General features: G+C 33.8%; 1 protein-coding gene across 1 annotated transcript; it reads left to right on the forward strand.

Moving 5' to 3' along the window:
• Positions 1-1,835: 1,835 nt before the first annotated feature.
• On the forward strand, positions 1,836-18,025 carry LOC106759689 (kelch domain-containing protein 4). Its single transcript, XM_014642990.2, has 20 exons — positions 1,836-2,050; positions 2,145-2,231; positions 2,308-2,376; positions 2,471-2,603; positions 2,995-3,041; positions 3,145-3,231; positions 5,292-5,353; positions 7,280-7,322; positions 7,476-7,556; positions 8,067-8,183; positions 8,481-8,586; positions 8,768-8,831; positions 9,046-9,088; positions 9,213-9,443; positions 9,527-9,688; positions 11,146-11,265; positions 12,295-12,432; positions 12,628-12,714; positions 17,505-17,573; positions 17,665-18,025. Exons 1-20 carry the CDS (start codon positions 1,919-1,921, stop codon positions 17,755-17,757), a joined length of 1,971 nt encoding a protein of 656 aa, XP_014498476.1. The 5' UTR covers positions 1,836-1,918; the 3' UTR covers positions 17,758-18,025.
• The last annotated feature ends 1,184 nt before the right edge of the window (positions 18,026-19,209 follow it).

Here is a 19,209-nt window from a genome sequence, read left to right on the forward strand (position 1 = left end):
ACCAGCATCTAATCTTTAAAGTACTCGGCTTATAATATTATGTATTTGTAAAAGTGTCTGGTTTCATGCTGTTACTTATTTTCCAAAGAGTGTTCGGTTTTGTACTGACACTCGATATATTGAAGAGAACTCTGTTATTTCATAAACATTTGGTCTGATTGATATAGTACTCGGTCTTGTAAATTGTATTCAGTTATTGAGCATTCAGTCCTTTTCATAAATCAGTTGTGTCTTTGAATTTCCTAGCTTTGCATGATACTCGGTGTCTTTATGATAGACCATTCGGTCTCCTATTGAAATTTTCTTAACACTTCGTTCTCTTTTAAGAGTCAGACCATTCGGTCATGTCTTTAACTCGGTTTTATTACGTTGAAAGTGATGGTGCGAAATTGATTGAGTTTGGTTGAGTAAGAGAATCCCAATGGAGGGATATCTCGTGATTGAGGATGGTTGGTAAAGTATGAACATGGTCAGACTCTGGTTGTCGTCCTGATCCTGATATTTCGTGATGACGCTTTATCATGTAGAAAAAGGTTACTCATGTGTGAGAATGGTAGGAGGTCCGCGGTCATACGAATAGATGATCGTTTTAGGACTAACCTCGGGTGGCAGCTGATAAGGTCAGGCAGCTACTACACCACACCGGGTGCTAGGGACGTCGAGCTACGTGGTTCATACCGTCCGGAAAGTGTCTTAGTGGTCGGTCATAAGTTCATGAATATAGTAAGCATGAATAGAAATTGTATGTATGAAACGTTGATTGGTTGAATTGCATGTATTCTTGTATGATGGAAATGATTAATTAAATTTACATAAGCTTACCCTTATCTGTCATGTACCTGTGTATGTTGTCGTTCGGTTATTCCCTTCGATGCAATGATCATCCTTTTGGGTGTGAGCAGAGGGTATCTTGGAGGATACTTTGGAAGCTACCTTGGAGGATGCCGAGAAGGCCGAACAACCTATGGAAGCCATGCCTGAGAGTTGTGCAGGACCTTCCGGTCCTTAGTGTAGTTTCCTCCCATTGTATAGTTAGTTAATCGTTCGGTTAGGATTTTGTGAAACCGTTCGGTGTAGTGAATCTTTTGGTGTTGACTGTTAAGTCTATTTTGTAACTGTGTACCCAACCTTAACTGATTGTACAGTTTTAAATTTTAAATGTTATTCCCATTTCTTTCATCCGCCTATGTTTATACATCACTGTTCTCACTTATGATTCATGTTAACTCCTAAAATAAATTATAGCTTCTGTTATATATTTATTGGGATGTTACATTAATGGTATCAGAACAATTTCTTCCTTAGAATGCCTGTAGGTTATGAACGAAAATTCTAAACGAAAATAAGGATATATTGAGAAATTAAACCTATATTATTTCATTATCACTATAATATTAATTATTTAAGTATTGAAATAATTAGTTTATATTTTTAAAATATAAAAAATTAGATAATAAATATTCACTACAATATAAACCAAATAAACTTATTATTTGTAAGTTAAAAAGAATAAAATAAGATAGAGAGAAAGGACCAAAACAAGTAAAGAAAATAAAATTCAAAGATCAAATATTATGAAGAACATGTTCTTATAAAAGAAATATGCTTAATTAAGATTTAGGTATATCATAAATTTAAAAAGTTTTAATTGGGTATTTATTAAATTTTTATGATAGAATATTTAAATATTTTATATTTTTAAATTGAGTTTATGGTCTAATTTTATAGTGTAACTTTATTTAATTGTAGTATTGTTTTATAATTTATAATTGAACTATTAGAAACATGACTCCAAAATTTAATGCCTTAATCTATAAACATATATGCAAAATATGAATTATTATTTGCTACGCAGGGTCTAAGGAAGGGCACATTGTTGCGCCGCGGGGTTTAGACTTCACTGTGCGTTCTGAGTAAGATGGGGAAGAAGACGAAGAAACCCGGTAAAGGCAAAGAGAAAACTGAGAGAAAAACCGTAAAAGCCGAAGAGAAGAAAGCTCGCAGGGAAACCAAGAAGCTTTCTCCCGAGGACGATATCGACGCCATTTTGGTACTCTCTCGATTTCCATTCACGTCCCTTTTCCATTCTCAAACCAAATCCTCAAACAAACTTGTGTATATTTGCGTCTCTTGAATTGACGCAGTTGAGCATTCAAAAAGAGGAAGCGAAGAAGAAGGAGGTTCACGTCGACGACAACGTTCCCGCGCCTTCTCCTCGCTCCAACTGCTCGGTAACACCACTAACTCCACTTCTCACTCTTTCACCTCTCACCGTTGCGATTTCCGTTTTGACCGCTTCTCTTGTAGCTCACCGTCAATCCGTTGAAAGAGACCGAGTTGATTCTCTATGGCGGCGAATTCTACAATGGCAACAAGGTTACGAGTTTGAATTCAAAAGCTGTTGTGCTTGTTTGTTGAGTGATTGATATGATTTATGAGTGAGTTGTTGCTGCAATGTGAATTCGTGCAGACCTTCGTGTACGGCGATCTCTTCCGGTATGACGTGGAGAAGCTGGAATGGAAATTGGTTTCGAGTCCTAATAGTCCTCCTCCGCGCAGTGCTCACCAAGCGGTTGCGTGGAAGAATTATATTTATATTTTTGGTAATTCACTTTACTTTAGTTTTTAACTGAGTTGAATAGTTTCATGTGATTCACTTAGCTGACTCATTCAGTGGAATTATAGTTTGATTGGATAACTTTTTCATGAGAAATATAAATTAAGAAGGAAAAATAAAATAACTCTTTTACAAGTTAAATTAAAAAGAGGTCTTTTAGAAAAGCTAGTTTTAGCTTTAGATAGTTTTGTCCGTTAGGTAATTTCAGTTTATGAAAATAATTATTTGTTTTCCTTTTCGTAGAAGTACCTTTGGAATGGTTTATCCAAACAAAATATAAGATTTTGTTGTTCTTTGTCATTGAATTTACCTGTCTTTGCTGGCTGCTTTCAAAAATTTGTGTGGTTATGGATGTTTCATTTTTGTTTGTGCTTTAGGTGGTGAGTTTACGTCTCCAAACCAAGAGCGGTTTCATCACTACAAGGTTAAGCTTGCATTACATTGCTTCTGTTATGTGGCGTGAATTTGGCTTTGGTGTATTGTATTTTTGACTATATGGTGATGTTTTTGGATTTTGATTTGTTTAGGATTTTTGGATGTTGGACCTGAAAACAAATCAATGGGAGCAGCTTAATTTGAAAGGGTGCCCTAGTCCTCGTTCAGGACATCGAATGGTATGCTCTGGTTGATGTGAAATAATGCACTCATTGTTTTACTTTTAACGGTGTCAGATTACTGAATCCTTAATCAAACAGATTATTGGTATGTTTGTTTCTGACAATGCATGATATTCTGCTTAACTTGAATTACATCATACTATTGTCTGGATTGCATTGCAAATGCGAAAATAGAATTACAATTTATGTGAACTTAACACGTTTACCGTTCTGTTAGAACATCAAAATTAAATGATCGGCATTATTGCTTGATTTGGTTCATTTCAGTATAGTATTCCCATTTTTAGAGTGCAGTACAGCCATGGCAGAAATTAATTAAGGAACAACTTTTTTATCATGTTGCTCAAGCTGATTTAACTACTATCCTTGTTGAAGTAACAATAATAAGCCAATAAATTGTGCAAGATTATGCGATTGAGAATACATAAGTTTCTTTTGTGCTGTTTTCTCTTTAAACAATTGCAAGGTTGGATTACTTGCACATCTCAATTCTTGTTAGACTGATCTCATTTAAGGATGACAAAATACGTATTGAATGTTTATTTTGTATTTTCAGTGAATTGACATTTTTGAATCATCATGTTGTTTTCACTTGTTACTAGATTGCATTTTCCAAGCTCAGAACATTCATTCTTGCAGAGGCTGACTGTAGTAGCTAAGAGCCTATTAAACATCTTTGTTATAGATTGTTATTGCCGATCTATTCTTTGTATCCTCGATTATAATTGTACCATGAATATTTACTACAGACAAAAACCAAGAGAGGATGAATTGGTTTGTTTAATTAAAATTGATACTTTGAAATTTTCTTCAAAATTTATTGTTCAATTAGAACCTTTTATCTTGTTTTAATAACTTCATTAAAATAAAGAGAGTAGGGAATAGAAAATTCGTATATAGATATTTAATATTAGTTCGGATCCAAAAGACCCCACGATAATCTCATTAAAGAGGAATGAGCTCAAACACTAAAAATAAACCAAACTTACAATCATAGAAAAAAAAAGTTTAAGGTTTAGAAAATACCTCTTTTGAAGACTACAAAAAAGATAAATGACACCTTCCTTGAATCACACAACGAATGAAACACTTCCTTGGAGTCACACAAAGGATAAATAGCTTCTCCTAGCAACAACAACATTCAATCACACAAGAACCCACTTGGTGAAAGTTATTGCTCTACCCACACTAGGTTTTTCAAAACCCCTTTTCACAAACGCAGAGAGTTTCTTTAGTAGTCATAGTCCTAAAACTCTGAATGAAAAGTTGTTATCAAAATAGGTTTCCCCAAACATATAGATTTCTTATATGAAAATTAGATCAAGAATTTGAAGAGTCAAGTCACAACTATCATTGATAATCAATTATTTAAAGAGATAATCAATTATCACAAAAACTTCTCCGAATTTTTTTTTCCCTATGATAATCTATTACCAGCAATGATAATCTATTATCAAAGGAACTCTTTTGAAAAACTTGATTTTAATTAGATGATCAATTGTCATTATTGATAATCGATTATCACAGTTTTTTGGATAAATAAAATCTTTCTTAAGTGATATTTGTGCATGTTGCTTTATGACTCTCTAAGTTAAGTCTTACAAACAATTTATTCACTAATATCTGACTAATTACAAAGGCTCAATGAAATACAAAAACAAAATACACGTCTTCCAATGTCTTTTTGTCATCACTTTAAGTTTTTGGACTTGCTTTTATCATCATCATTGAATAATTATCTCCATCATCTTCTTCTTTTGCCAACACCCTCTTTTGCATACATTAAGGGTGGTTGCTTTGTTCATTGTAATAGCTAAATGCCTTATAGGAAGTGCATTACATGTCACTCCAACTTATTTATGCTCATGTGGAATTATCTTGTTATTGCTACGTTTATGAACCTTGTTTTTGATATCATAGTTATAAATCTTTATTTTAGTAGTTAATTACTGCATCCCCCCTTCCCCAATATCATATGTGGATCCATATTAATCTAGTTTTATCATGTATTTGTTTATTGCAATGCCTTGTGTCAAATTAATGTGGTTAATTTACAGATATTGTACAAGCACAAGATTATTCTTTTTGGTGGCTTCTATGACACTCTCCGAGAAGTGAGGTTGCTAGTGCTTCTTACTTTTTCTATTGTACAAAATTGTGTTAATTATGTGCATGTGATTTTCTTTCTCATTGAAAAAATAAAAGAACTTGGAAGCAAATAAAAGCTTGTTGTGGGTAATAGTTGAATTAAAATGCTTTGGTTTTTGAAAAGTGAGTTCTAATATAAATTATCCTTGAAGCACCGAGAAGCCGAATTTGAGCTTCTAATGAATTCAAGTTACAGGATTTCTTCTGATGTTTTCTCTGCTTGTAAATGTATATAACATGGCAACATCAATCTCTTTGTTACATCATTTTTGTTTTAAGGGAAAGAATTGCTCCTCCCAGTTTGTTTGCATGTGTGTGACTATTGATGTACAACACTTGGGGACTCGTGAGTTTCTTTTCTTTCCATACCTTATCATGAGTATTTTTTGAAGTGGTTATATATGGTAGATGGTGATTGAACTTTAAGGTTGTTAAACTTTACGAAAGAGAGATACGTGGAGCTGAAAAAATTGTATTTATGAGACAATATATAAATGTTTCATATATATTGAGATGGAGTCAAACAATAAATAGAGGAGAGTTTGATATCATCTAATAATAAAGATGTGACACAAGAATAAATAAAAATGTTTCTAATAATCCATATATAATCCAGATATTCTTGATTATATAATAACTACTCTTTATTTCTATATTTATAACAAAATTCAATACATTAAGCATGATGTGAATGAGGTTCAAGATGGTAATTCAACAAGTAACCCCCTTGTACACATGAAGCAAGTTTAAACAAGGAAGGTGAAAGTCATAAGTTTTCTAGAGACTTTGTTAGAGGAAATGTTTAAAAGCTAAGTAAACAAGGGAAGAATGTCATTCATAGAGAATAGGTTGCTGGATTGTGTAGGCCTCTCTCCTTAAGTTGGGGGCTTAATTTCTAATTCAGTCTTTTTCTCACTCTTGGTTGTCAAACTGGAGTGTTAACTTACTATTCTTCCCTTGTTTACCTAGCTTTTAAAAGAAGGGAGAGTTGAATTGTGTTTTAAGGCTTTTTGAAATTTTCTCAAAGTATTGTATGATGATATAGAGTCAGATGATAGTTTTACTTGACAAATGCGCTGTCAAATGGTTTTTTTAAGAGATTGCATTTTATGAGGAATGTCAGGCACAACTTGTTTGACAGATGGACCGTTTAAAAACACTTCAAAAATTTGTTTCTACAAATCTCTCCTTTTGAGATTAGTTACAATTAAATTACATACAATCTGAAGAGACACGAGAAAGAAGGATTTACATTATGCTTTTATATTGGATCACCCATAAATAAAGACTATGTCCAGTTCTCAATTAAAATATCAAGTTCCACTAGACAAACTAATGTTGTGAAGAGACAACCAAGTATTATCTGAACCTGTGCCACTTTTGGTTAAAATCCCAAGTATTATTTGGACAACAACAACTCCTAACTAAAATCCTTAAGTATTATTTGGACTACTCCTAGCTAACCACTGAGTATTATTTGGAATGCAATTGCTCCTGACTAAAGCATTGTGAATAAAATAATAAAGAGTTTCACCATACACAATGTAATTGAATAATCACATGAAGGTGTTTTTATGAAATCGCATGTATTACTCTTAAATTTATCCATATTAGTTTATTTTATGGAATTTTGAGAAAATGAAATTGGTGCCTTGTTTTAATTACAATATACATGTGGGGATGATTCAGTGTTTAGAAACTTATTAACGAATTTCTGTTTTCTGCCTTTCTAAATATAGCAATTGTGTGTTATTCATCCTATAAATTTTAGATGTTGGGTCTGATGTTCTATGTTTAAAGTTTTTTAGATTATTTACCAAGAGAGACCTGTCATTTGTATTGATTCACTATATAGCACTTTTTGCCAGATTTTAAGACGTTTTAATTCATTATGCAGGTACTACAATGATCTATTTGTATTTGACCTTGATCAATTCAAGGTAAATATGTCTAAATACCTGGCTTGTTCCTGTTAAAATGTTGTTTCCTGTTCAAGTTCAGCACCAAAATAATCAGACTGTTTCATTTTATGTAGAAGTGTTGATTTTTTGTTTGGGAATTTTTATTAATGACAATGTGATTTTGTGCTATAGTGGCAAGAAATAAAGCCTAAGCCTGGAGCAATGTGGCCAACTGCACGTAGTGGTTTTCAATTATTTGTTTACCAAGATGATGTGAGTAAAATACTGATCTCCCTTACATGAAGCTAATAATTTTCATTTTGTAGTACTTCTACTTATGTGTCATAACTGCCATAAAAAAAGCTAGTTTGTGAAAAATAGGGAAAATCTCCCTAGAAAACAATACACTGCTCCATAAATTTTAATTTGAGAGATCTGGATTCGCTCCTTATGCAACTCTACGTTCACCAGAAGTCCCTACTCTGAAGATCTTCAAGGGTCTGCACCTCCCATTGCCCAAAGGCTTCAATTCTCTTAATGTTGGCAAGAGATCTCTCTCTCCATCTCTCTTATTTATAGGCAGCTTGCCTTGTTTCTTTAACTGGCTATCTAACTATATATTCTAAAGAACTAACTAATGGGTATCTATCATTATGCCTATCACTATAATAAAGTTTTCCCTTATGTGCTGTTTCATAATTGTGATTGATTTGTGTGGCTCTAGAAAGTAGTTTTGAAGTTTAGAATGTTTTCTTCTTTTCAGTGTTCTTTTTCATGTTGCAGATATTTTTGTATGGTGGCTATTCAAAAGAAGTTTCATCTGATAAGAACAACTCTGAGAAAGGAATTGTTCATTCAGATATGTGGTCACTCGATCCTAAGACTTGGGAATGGAACAAGGTAGTCCTTTGGGGTTAAGTTTAATATTGAGTAAATTTGTATATTCCTTTTCTTAGCCAAGTTTGAGCTTTCTTGTATTTTTGTTTACCATGCCCACTAATTAAAATTACTTTAGTCAGCTTCGATGGAAGCAAAGACTTCTTATTTTATGCTTCAATTTGATTTTTGTAATATTTGTCTCTCATTTGCTTCTCCCTCCTCCCTCCATAGGCTCATACACCCTTGGGGCTTAGGACAAAGCTTTTATTATCTGTTTTTTTATAACTGTTTTTTTCATCTTTTCTCCCTTCTTGACAGGTGAAGAAAAGTGGAATGCCTCCTGGTCCCCGTGCTGGGTTTTCAATGTGTGTTCATAAGAGGAGGGCTCTGCTATTTGGTGGTGTTGTGGATATAGAAGTTGAAGGTTATCTTTACTGACAGCTTATATTTTTCAAGCAAGTGATTTAGAAGTCATCTCTTTGGCCTAATGTTTGTAAACAATTCATTAGATAAGACAGTCTGCTCAAAGTCCATTTAGAGGATATATATTTTGTTGTTTACACGTGCTGTAAGCTTAGTATCCTAATTGCATTAACACTGTGCAGGTGATGTAATGATGAGCTTGTTTTTGAATGAACTTTACGGGTTTCAGTTAGACACCAATCGCTGGTGAGTTCTCCCATGTTCTGTTGGTGCCTAGCATGTCATAGTCTAAAGTTGTCATTTGTGAACTGAATTCTTTCATTGGGTCTTGAGTCTAAGTCATTGTAAGTTTGCATTTTACTCTGTATATTGATGATTTTCTGGTTAGAGCATAGGTGTGCTGCTGCTATCTTATCTAATGTTTCCTGATTAGCTTATTTAATCTTGTTTGGGTAATTAGGTATCCTCTGGAGTTAAGAAAGGAGAAGTCCACAAAAGATAAGGTAGATTGGATGTCATGCATATATACATCTGTTCTCAAGACAATTGCTCCACATTTTAAAACTCATCATGTGGACTGCTTTGCATGTTACTTTGTTTCTCAATTAAATTAAATTCTTTTTGCAGTTAAAAAAAGCTGAACAAAGTTGTCCTGATGATGTCAACAAGAAGATAAATCCAGCATATACAACAAGAGAAGAAACTGTGGACTCAGCGGATGAAGAAAGCAGCATTGATGATATATCCAAAAATATAGCATCAAACATGTCTCTTGTTGATAGTGAAAATCATACCAACTCTGACGGAAAGCCCAAGGAATCTGGTGCTAAATTGGACATTCAAAGTTCTTTGCCTGAGGTTATTATTTTGACGAGCAATCTTATAAGTACCAATTTTACCTGGTTATTGATTAATTAGCTTTTTTTCTCCAAATTCTTTAGGTAGTGAAGCCCTGTGGACGTATTAATGCTTGCATGGCCGTTGGAAGAGACACGTTATATATATATGGTGGAATGATGGAGATTAAAGATCAAGAAATCACTCTTGACGATCTGTATTCTTTGAACCTTAGCAAACTTGATGAATGGAAGTGCATTATACCGGTCTGTTAGTTTTTTCTTACGTACCTTTTTCCAATACATGCATATGTTCTATACCGTAGTTATAAATTTTGGATACCATTATTTTCAAATGTGCTATAAAGTTTACATAATTATACTAAATGCATGTAAATACTAAAAAACGTTTAAAATACTTTACATGTTCATAATTTATAATAAAAAACTATAGGTCTTAGCTCGTAGCCAAACCTTTGAGTAAATAGTAAAGAAGGATACCATGTCTTACTAAAGAGATAGAGACATAAGGAATTAATGTGTTTGGATTTTTGGGAGTTAGATAACTTAAATACATCAGAGACTTAGACCAGAGTGACAATTAACAGAGAAAATAGACAGATAGAGCAAAGAGATGAAAATAGAAAAACAATCCCATGAGACACAAATACACAAAACTGGTTTTACATAAAACAGATGATTGAGAATGAGGACAATATTGCAACAAGACTAGTTGCTGGAGAGAGGGTCAAATAATGACAAGGGTCATGAAGTGGTCGCAGGGTTGGAGAGGAGACAAGTGTGGCATGATAGTCATGAACTTTGAAAGGGTTTTCATCTAGCGGAAACCTTTTTATTTTTTATAAATTGACCTTTCATAAGATACCCCTCTAACATTAATCTTGGAGTTCATTCTCAGGATTTTGGACACCTTCAGTATAGTGGTGCAGTGGCACAGTGAATGCCCTTATTGTGGCCACTGACGCTGCTACAGAAAAGTGCAACACTATGGCAGTGCAAATAGTGGCCATGGGCCGCTATAGCATGTTATACTATAGATTCAAAGTAATTATATTATATTATACCTGTAGGAAATCAAATGTACCCAATTCTCTTACATAATTATACATTTTCTGTTCTTACAACTAAATATCATATTCTTGTTTTAGGAGCTCTGTCTCTCTTTTTCTCTGATAATAAATGGTTAAGCAAGAAATAATCTGAGTTTCTGCTTGATACAAGTCTGCTAGTATAAAATTGGTGAATTTCTGTACCTTACCCAGTTCCAAAGGTCCCGGACTCCTCATTACTCCCACAACACCTAGTATTATTAAAAAGGTCACAAATAAATATGTGCTGATGATTATATCTATCAAATTACAACGATTTTTGACAAAGTTATATCTTATGATCTTAATTTTTTGATACTTTGTCTCGTCCCAAAAATTAGATTTAAACACTGAAGGAAGAAATGCCTTTCTTGTTTTTCTCCTAAAATAATTTGAAAATATACCTCAGAATTTAATTACAAATTATAATGTGGTGAACTGGGTGACTTATCTTCTGATGTCAATGAGTTATGGCGAATCACTGATGCTGTTAATGTAGTTTTTGTTGATTCAGCTTATTTAATCTAAACATATATTGTGATTCTAATTTCCTGATTAAATACACACATATTTGTTTTATTTGCTTTAATCTGACTTGAAGTTTCATTAACTCAGGCTTCAGAATCTGAATGGGTGGAAGCTTCAGAAGATGATGAAGAAGATGAAGATGGTGATGAAGATGAGTCTGATGAGAGTTCAACTAATGAGGATGATGAGGAAGAAGAGGAGGAAGAGGTGCACATTCTAACTTCTTAATTCAAGCAAGAAAAAAAAAAATGAATGAGTTTTTTTTCATCTCCTTTGTTTTATTCACATACTGGAAACCTAGTCAAAACCCTTTTTTTAGAAAAATAAACAAGGCTACGATCAGCCCCAAAACAGTGCTAGGCCTTGTTTCCTCGCGTATCTTATGGTCAAACGGCATTCCCTTGTTCATTATGTTTAGATTACATAAAAGGGTGGAAATCATTTATTTGGTGCAAAACTGAATTTGAGGTTTGAATGGCTAGGCACCAAATTGAATCTTCCTTGCAACTTCACCAAATGAAGGGTTTTCCCCCTTTTCTATTACATAAGGTTGAAAAAGGATAGAACTGGCTTTTGACCTCACCATCCACGAGCGAACATCATTTGTTGATGAATATTAAGGGTGATAGCATTTTGAGTTAGTTGTAATAATTTTATAAATTAAAAAGGAATTTAGTTTTTCTATTAAAGGGGACATCTGTGAACACAATGAGGGGAACTAATTTATTAAATCTAACAACAGAAAAAGGGAAGAAAACAACAGAACTATTGTTTTGGAATTCTGCCTCTATACTTTGATTTCATTATTTCAATTGGCTAGTGAGCTGTTGATTTCTTTCTCTCTTTTGCTGCATATTTCGAAGCATTTACTCCTATTTTTTCTTGTTAAGATTTGAATGGTTACAAAAGGGGTTCTCTCTTAGATACTGTTTTTCGCTATGTGGTTCTGTATCTTTAACAGCTTGAAGTGAATGATATTTTCATTGACAAAAAAATAAACTCGTCGAACCAGTACCTTGTGAAACCAGATTTGCTTTTGCTAAAAAATTGTAATTCGTGATAGATATTTAAGATATTTAATCATTTCTAAGGCATTTTCCTTAAAACATGAATTGCTATTGAATACTGATAATATTCAAACACTTGAGATAAACTTTTCATGACCGGATTTTATTTTTCTCCAAAACAAGGTTTCCTACATTATTAAGTTGGCTTTACCTTTTGATCACTACACAGAATGCATCAGTTGAGGTGGGAGATGCTGTTGCTCTAATCAAAGGTGTTGGAAAGAATCTGCGGAGGAAAGAAAGGAGGTCACGGATAGAGCAGATTAGAGCCAGTCTTGGCTTGTCGGATTCACAGAGAACACCAATGGTAATGCATTGTTTGTTTTTAAAGACCTTTGAGACTGTTGGCTAAACATTGAAATTAGTGTATACTCAATACGCTGGGCTTTGATTGTATTATATTTGTGGTTTTGTTTGCGCCTTTGAAAGCATCTTCGGGCTTTCAATTAGTATTTTTCTTCTTCACCCATCTTTCTCAATTGATTTCTTTTTGCATGTACAGCCAGGAGAATCCCTGAGGGATTTCTACAGGCGTACAAATATGTATTGGCAAATGGCAGCCCATGAACATACTCAACACACTGGAAAAGTAAGTTTTCTCTTTTCTTTAAGGTTCTATTATTCCTTTATAACTTGTATAATTATACGAAACAAGCAAAGGAAATGAACAATTTTATTGAGTTTTCCCTTTAATTTGAACTTTTTGATTATATAATGGACTATTTTCACTCTTATCCCCCCTATTTATCTGGCCGGTCCCCTTTATGAATACTACTTTTTCCTTCTCTTCCCTCCCAACAACTTGTTTTGCCCTTTCCATATTTATTTTGTTTTTAATTATCTTATGTCTGGATGTAAGTAGTGTTAGTAATACGCAGCAAAATGTTTAGTGAGCAGACAATAACCAAGAGGGGTGAATTGGTTTTATAAAGTAACTTCACATGACAAAAAATCACTTCAAATGAAAGCAAGTAAATAAAAGAGTATAAGGAAATAAAAGCTTGCACAAATAATTTTTATACTGATTCATATCAAAAGATCCTATGTTCAGTTGTTAATCTCTCTAAAAGAGGGATTAACCAATAACTAATAATAAACCAACAACTTACAATAGGGATTAGAGTAGAGGTTTAGAAAACACCTCTCTTGACAAACAAGAGATGAACAACAGTTCCTTTTGACACAAAAGGATGAACCAACTTAACTTTGCTTCGTAGATATTCTTTTACACTTCGACACACTAAGACAAGCACTTCCTTCCACTTAGCACCAAGTTCACAAGCTCACTTAGAACACAAAGAGTTCAAGCAATGCACTTCGTTCTGAAACTCTTTAAGTAACTTTTAAAAGAGCTTAGAAATGAAGTATTTATAGGTAAGGTTCGAAATTAGGTCAAAAGATCAAGAGTCTTCTTACAATTGCCGCGGATAATAGATTATTCCAAGTGATAATAGATTATCTGCAAATCATTAGATTATTCCAAGTGATAATAGATTATCTGCAAATCATTTCGAAAGATAATTTTCTTGAGATAATCTATTATCTTAAGTGATAATCGATTATCTGCGAACCTTGGCAAAACATATTTTTCGAGGATAATCGTTTATCCCTAAAGATAATCAATCATCTACAAATCAAATCATTTCTGGTTTTTACTGGGATAATCGATTATCCCAAGTGATAATCAATTATTCCAGTCTATAAGCCCTTCATCATCAAAATCCTTTTGGCTTTACATTAGCCTATCACTAACAATCTTCTCCTTTTTGATGATCAAACATTTATAACTTAGACAAAAAAACAACATTAGAGGAGAGTTATAATGCTTTAACACTTAACCTTTCTTCTCCCCCTTTTTGATTAAAATCAAAAACAAAATATCTCTCCCTAAACACATGCATACAACTAAGTAGAAGCTCCCCGTCAATTTACCAATCCAATCATCAAGGGGATCCCCCTCAATAAGAGTAAAATTAACAAGTAGTAACTCAGTAGTGAATAAGAAGAAAGTTTCATTAATACTTAAATAGAAGTACAACTCTAAAATTCTTCGCTAGACCCATCATCGTAGTCTTCTTCTAAATGAAGCTCAACATTGATCAGCCTATTATCTATGTCACTAATGAGACCACACATTTGTTCATGTTGAGCAGCATGAAGTGAGAGCAATTCTTGATGCCTTATGGCTTGGAGGTTATACATTTCCTCCATCCTCCTAGTGAGATTGTAATATTTTCCTCCATAGATGAGGATGAGCCTTCTTGAGCTCTTGATGGTCCAGTAACATCTATGGCATCCGACATAGGAGCATCTTCCTCCCTTTCTTCAGCAGGCACATCCCCTTTGTGGATGAAGTTGTTACCATGGGGAATAAATCCCATGTGCTTTAGTGCCCCCTGTCCAATCTCATTTGAGGGCAGAGTGTGGGAGACCTTTTCTCCTTCAATGTTGACAACTTTGTAATCACATTCTAGAAATTAATAGTGCTTAGGGGAGTTAGTAGACAAGATACCTCTTAGCCTTCAACATAGTGTCAATAATGAGATTAGGCCAGTCAATGGTGATATGATTCAACAACCCATAAATGTTCAGTAAGTCTTATTCAGAACATTGGGCATGGTTGGTGGCTTGTGGAGATAGGATCCGGACAATTAGGTAATGGATGAGACATTCATCCATTTTGAGACCACCTACCAATATTTGCTTCTTCTTAATGTGTTGTTGATGGTTCTTGAGAATGGAGCGGTGGGCAAGAATGTGGTTAAAACCCTCAACCCTAGTATGCACTTTCACCACGTCTTCACGAATAGGGAGATGAGCCACATTTTCCTAGATGTCATTTTCAAGGATAATATTGACTCCCTTTCCCTTTGTGTAAGCAACATCATCCTGAACCCTGAAGTTGAAGTAAAAAATACAAACCAAATTTGGGTAGTAGGCGACTTTGGGTTCGTTGCAACCCTTGATTTTCAAGAAGATTAGGGATCTGGAAGCCACTATTTGCAAACCAGTTTATGCTTATGAATTCTGGGGCTACCAACTTCCTTTCCTTCCAAAAGGATGAATTCCCTTCTCTTTTCTGGATCAGAGACCCACCCTTCAAGATTTGTAAGTCTTATCGTAGGGGCAGGAGCAGGGATGCGACTTCTTCTACAAGTAGGGATTTTGCGTCTGGATGATTCGACCATTGGGGTAGGAAAGAAATGAAATGCAAAAGCTTAAGACAAGGAGAATGAGTGCAAAGGATCAAGGATGCACAAAAATTAGTTTGTAGGGAAAGATAATCGATTTATGAAGCATATATACATAAAAACGTGATCCTAATGAGTCATTTAAGAGAATCTAGCGTTGCTAGCCATTTATGACTGTTGTAACGACTAGTTCTCGAGTTGTAGTGGCACACGTGATAATCGATTATCATTTATGATAATCGATTATCATTTCATGAGTTTCACCCAGAAATTGAAGATAATCGATTATCCATCCAAGATAATTGATTATTGCCGCAACGAGAGAGCGTTGTATCTTGCAGACACTTAAGATAATCAATTATCAGACTTGATAATCGATTCTTTGCAAATGTACATGTTTTTAGAAAAACTTAAGATAATCGATTATCAGTCATGATAATCGATTATTGTCGAATCATCAAATCTTCTAATAACTTGAGCTAATCGATTATCACCTTGGATAATCGATTATTGAGCATTAATTTCCAAAAAATGTAAATTTTGGCATTTTTGGGTACCTAAGACATATCTAAAATTCTCGGAATGCCCTCCAATTGTTAGCAACAGGCAGTGTTGGTGGACAAAGGAAGCAAACAATGTATGACAGTCAAAAAGACTCTAGTAGAGAACTGAAATTAGGAGTGTAGGACTAAGGCACTTAAATACAGGTGTTGAAAGACAAAATTCTTAGGGTGGCCGGCCGAGACGATCAAAACCATGTTGTCATTGTCAAAACTGGAACTCCAACGATGTTAGTGGTAGACGACGACAGCGTTGGTAGAGGTGGTAGATGGCACTACCACCGACAGCAGCTAGTGCAGTGGTAGAGGTAACAAATATTTTTTTCTCAAAAAAACCTTAGGTTCTAGATACCATGTTGAATAAAGTGAAAACTATGTATGAGATTAATTTTTCTTATGTTGAATATAAACACAGGATACTCTATTTATAATAGAAGAGATATGGACTAAACTCAAAATATGCAAATAAGAAATAATAACAATTAACTAAAGATAAAAGATAAAGATAAGATCAACGTAAGATACCTATCTAAGATATAATATATCTAACACCTATAAATACTTCATTTTTTAGCTCTTTTAAAAGTTACTTAAATTGTTTCATAACGAAGTGCGTTGCTTGAACTCTCTCTGTTTTAAGTGAGCTTGTGAACTTGATGCTAAGTGAAAGGAAGTGCTTGTCTTAGTGTGTCTAAGTATAGAAGTATATCCACTTAGCAAAGTTAAGCCGATTCATCGTTTTGTGTGTCAAAAAGAAGTGTTGTTCCTCTCTTAACTCTCTTGTCTGTTAAGAGAAGTGTTTTCTAAACCTCTACTCTACTCAATATTGTAAGTTGATTTATTATTAGTTATTGATTAATCCTTTTTTAGAAAATTAATAATTGGATGTAAGATTTTTTTTATTTGAACTAGTATAAAAATTACTTACGCTAGCTTCTCTTTCTTTATACTCTTTTATTTACTTGCTTTTATTTGAAGTGATTTTCTGTTATGTGAAGTTACTTTAGATTTTTTTTTAAAAAAGAAGTTATTTTTAACAAAAAAAAATTAATTCACCTCCTCTTGATTATTATCCGCTCACTAAACATTCCGATGCGAATTAGTAACAAGTAGTTCAGGGGGAACAAAAGAAACTCCTATTGATTTTTCTGTTTGACTTGGCTCAAAGTGCCCGACTCCTTCAAAAATCATAAAATTTGGTCAATTCTGGGAATGAACGTAAACTCCTGGAAAGAGGTAAACTAGACACCGGAAGGACCAAGGCTGTGCAGGTTCTAGTAGAGGAAAAATTCGGAGGATTGTTAAAACACAATATGAATGAGAAGGGTAACATCAAATTCATTCTATGGGTCCAGATTTTGCGAGAAGGAATGTAAATGAGTTGTACCATGAAACTGCAGTGCTAATTATGTTCGAAATCTGCCCTGCTTCATTTTTAGTTCTTGAACAAGTACACCCTAATATTGTATTTTTCCAGTTTGAAATGAACGGGAATATAATTATTTTGATATTCATCTAGCTCTAATTTAAGTTTCTCCCCCTACCCATATGCTTTCTCATATATACAAACAAATACATATGTATACTGATGAATGCCTCGTCTTTGTGGTAAAATTCTGCTGTAATAGGAACTCCGCAAGGATGGTTTTGATCTCGCTGAAGCACGGTACAGAGAGCTAAAACCTATTCTTGACGAGGTAATATTTTGTTTCACAAACATCTACCCTCGTTTTTGTAGTGTATTTCTTCAAACTTGCCCCTAAATATCATTTTCTTTGGACACTGCAGCTGGCTCTATTAGAAGCTGAGCAGAAAGCTGAGGAGGCTGAAGGGCCAGAAACTAGTGCAAAGAAAAGAGGAAAGAAGAAAACTAGAAATTGATAATTGATTCAGCACGCGAGATGTGGGTCTCGACAAGAATGTAATATGCAATTTTGATTTAGTTTGATGTCGTTATCTCAAATGATTGTGCACACAATGTGTAGCATGGTCACCTTACATGTAATCTATCTGTAACAATCACCCTAAATTCAGCTACACTACGAATTTCCTCCCCGAAATGGAGTTCGGAATTCGTAATAGAAAATAGAACAGTGAATCTAATAACTTATTTTTCCAGGCTTGAAATTGAGATCCACTTCTAGCTGTTTATCGTTTGTGTCCATCATCTAATCGATTATACCGAACCTTGATTAAGAATTAATCTAGTGATAAAAAGCTGATTCGGTGCCTTTATCTTCGCTATAAAATGTATATTGAAGATAGGAATGTGTGTTAGTACAAACCAAGTAATCAGGGGTCATTAAATACGTCAAAGTAATAGTTGCTTTAGTAGACAAAATATACGCCCTATTTGATGAAAATTAAGAAAGTCTAATTTCTTTTTATAGCTCAATTGAATGCAATTATGTTTTATAATAATAAAATGGTATTTAATATTTTAAAATATTTTCTTATAAATTCATTCTTAATATTATGATTAATAGAAAGAAATTTTTTTATATAAAATTTGAAGCTACTGATCATTTGAAATAGAGATTTATTAAAATGGTGATTCAAATTGCATAACCTTGCCACTTGTTTCTGTTTATATGAATAGTAATAGCATGTGCAATATGAAGAGGGAAAGAAACTAAGCACGTAAAAAGAAGAGCCTAACAAGACATTGCTTTCTGCTACATAACTGTATTATTTCTTTTTCTTGTTCTTTGTTTCAAGTACTGCCAAAACTAAAAGGTGCTTAAAAAATTCCCTGGCTACCGTATCTTAAAAGAAGAACCCACCACAGTCTCTACACTCTCCAAGGGTCAAGAACCATACACATTATATATATATGTAAAAGTATAAAGTATAAATACAATCTATTTGCGCATGCAAGGATTATAATTTTATATCACGCCTTTTGAACTTCAAAGCTGCTTAAGATGAAATTCCAAAAAGGGTATTTTTGGTATGGGTTCCACGCATGACTTTGTTCTGCCTCTCAGTTAGTACCCAGAAGCCACACCCCAAGTTGGAACAAAATTAAAACCATAAATTAGCCTACACTCTCTTTAAAGCTCAAACTTTAGCTGCTGCACAACTCGAATCTCACAAGTAACGAGAAAGAACGATACTCCTAACCTTTTCACATTAATTATTAAAACAACTTATTAAAATCAGTGTTTCAAACATTAATTAACAGGTTAATGATAAAAAATCATTAATCACGTTTCAAATGTTATGTAAAATCATAATAAATATTTTACAACGGGACCCTCGTTGAACCAGTTAAGACCTGATTCAATCATGAAATCCGATCCGACCAGTATTAGTAAACTTGTTGTAATGATT

This window comes from Vigna radiata, chromosome 5 (assembly GCF_000741045.1).
Source record: "Vigna radiata var. radiata cultivar VC1973A chromosome 5, Vradiata_ver6, whole genome shotgun sequence".
NCBI lineage: Eukaryota > Viridiplantae > Streptophyta > Magnoliopsida > Fabales > Fabaceae > Vigna > Vigna radiata.

Bases quoted from the DNA above. Each gene is read 5' to 3' on its own strand.
- LOC106759689 (XM_014642990.2), top strand. From the start codon at position 1,919: ATGGGGAAGAAGACGAAGAAACCCGGTAAAGGCAAAGAGAAAACTGAG. The intron at 2,051-2,144 runs GTACTCTCTCGA...GAATTGACGCAG, and splicing joins ACGATATCGACGCCATTTTG to TTGAGCATTCAAAAAGAGGA. The intron at 8,184-8,480 runs GTAGTCCTTTGG...CCTTCTTGACAG, and splicing joins AGACTTGGGAATGGAACAAG to GTGAAGAAAAGTGGAATGCC.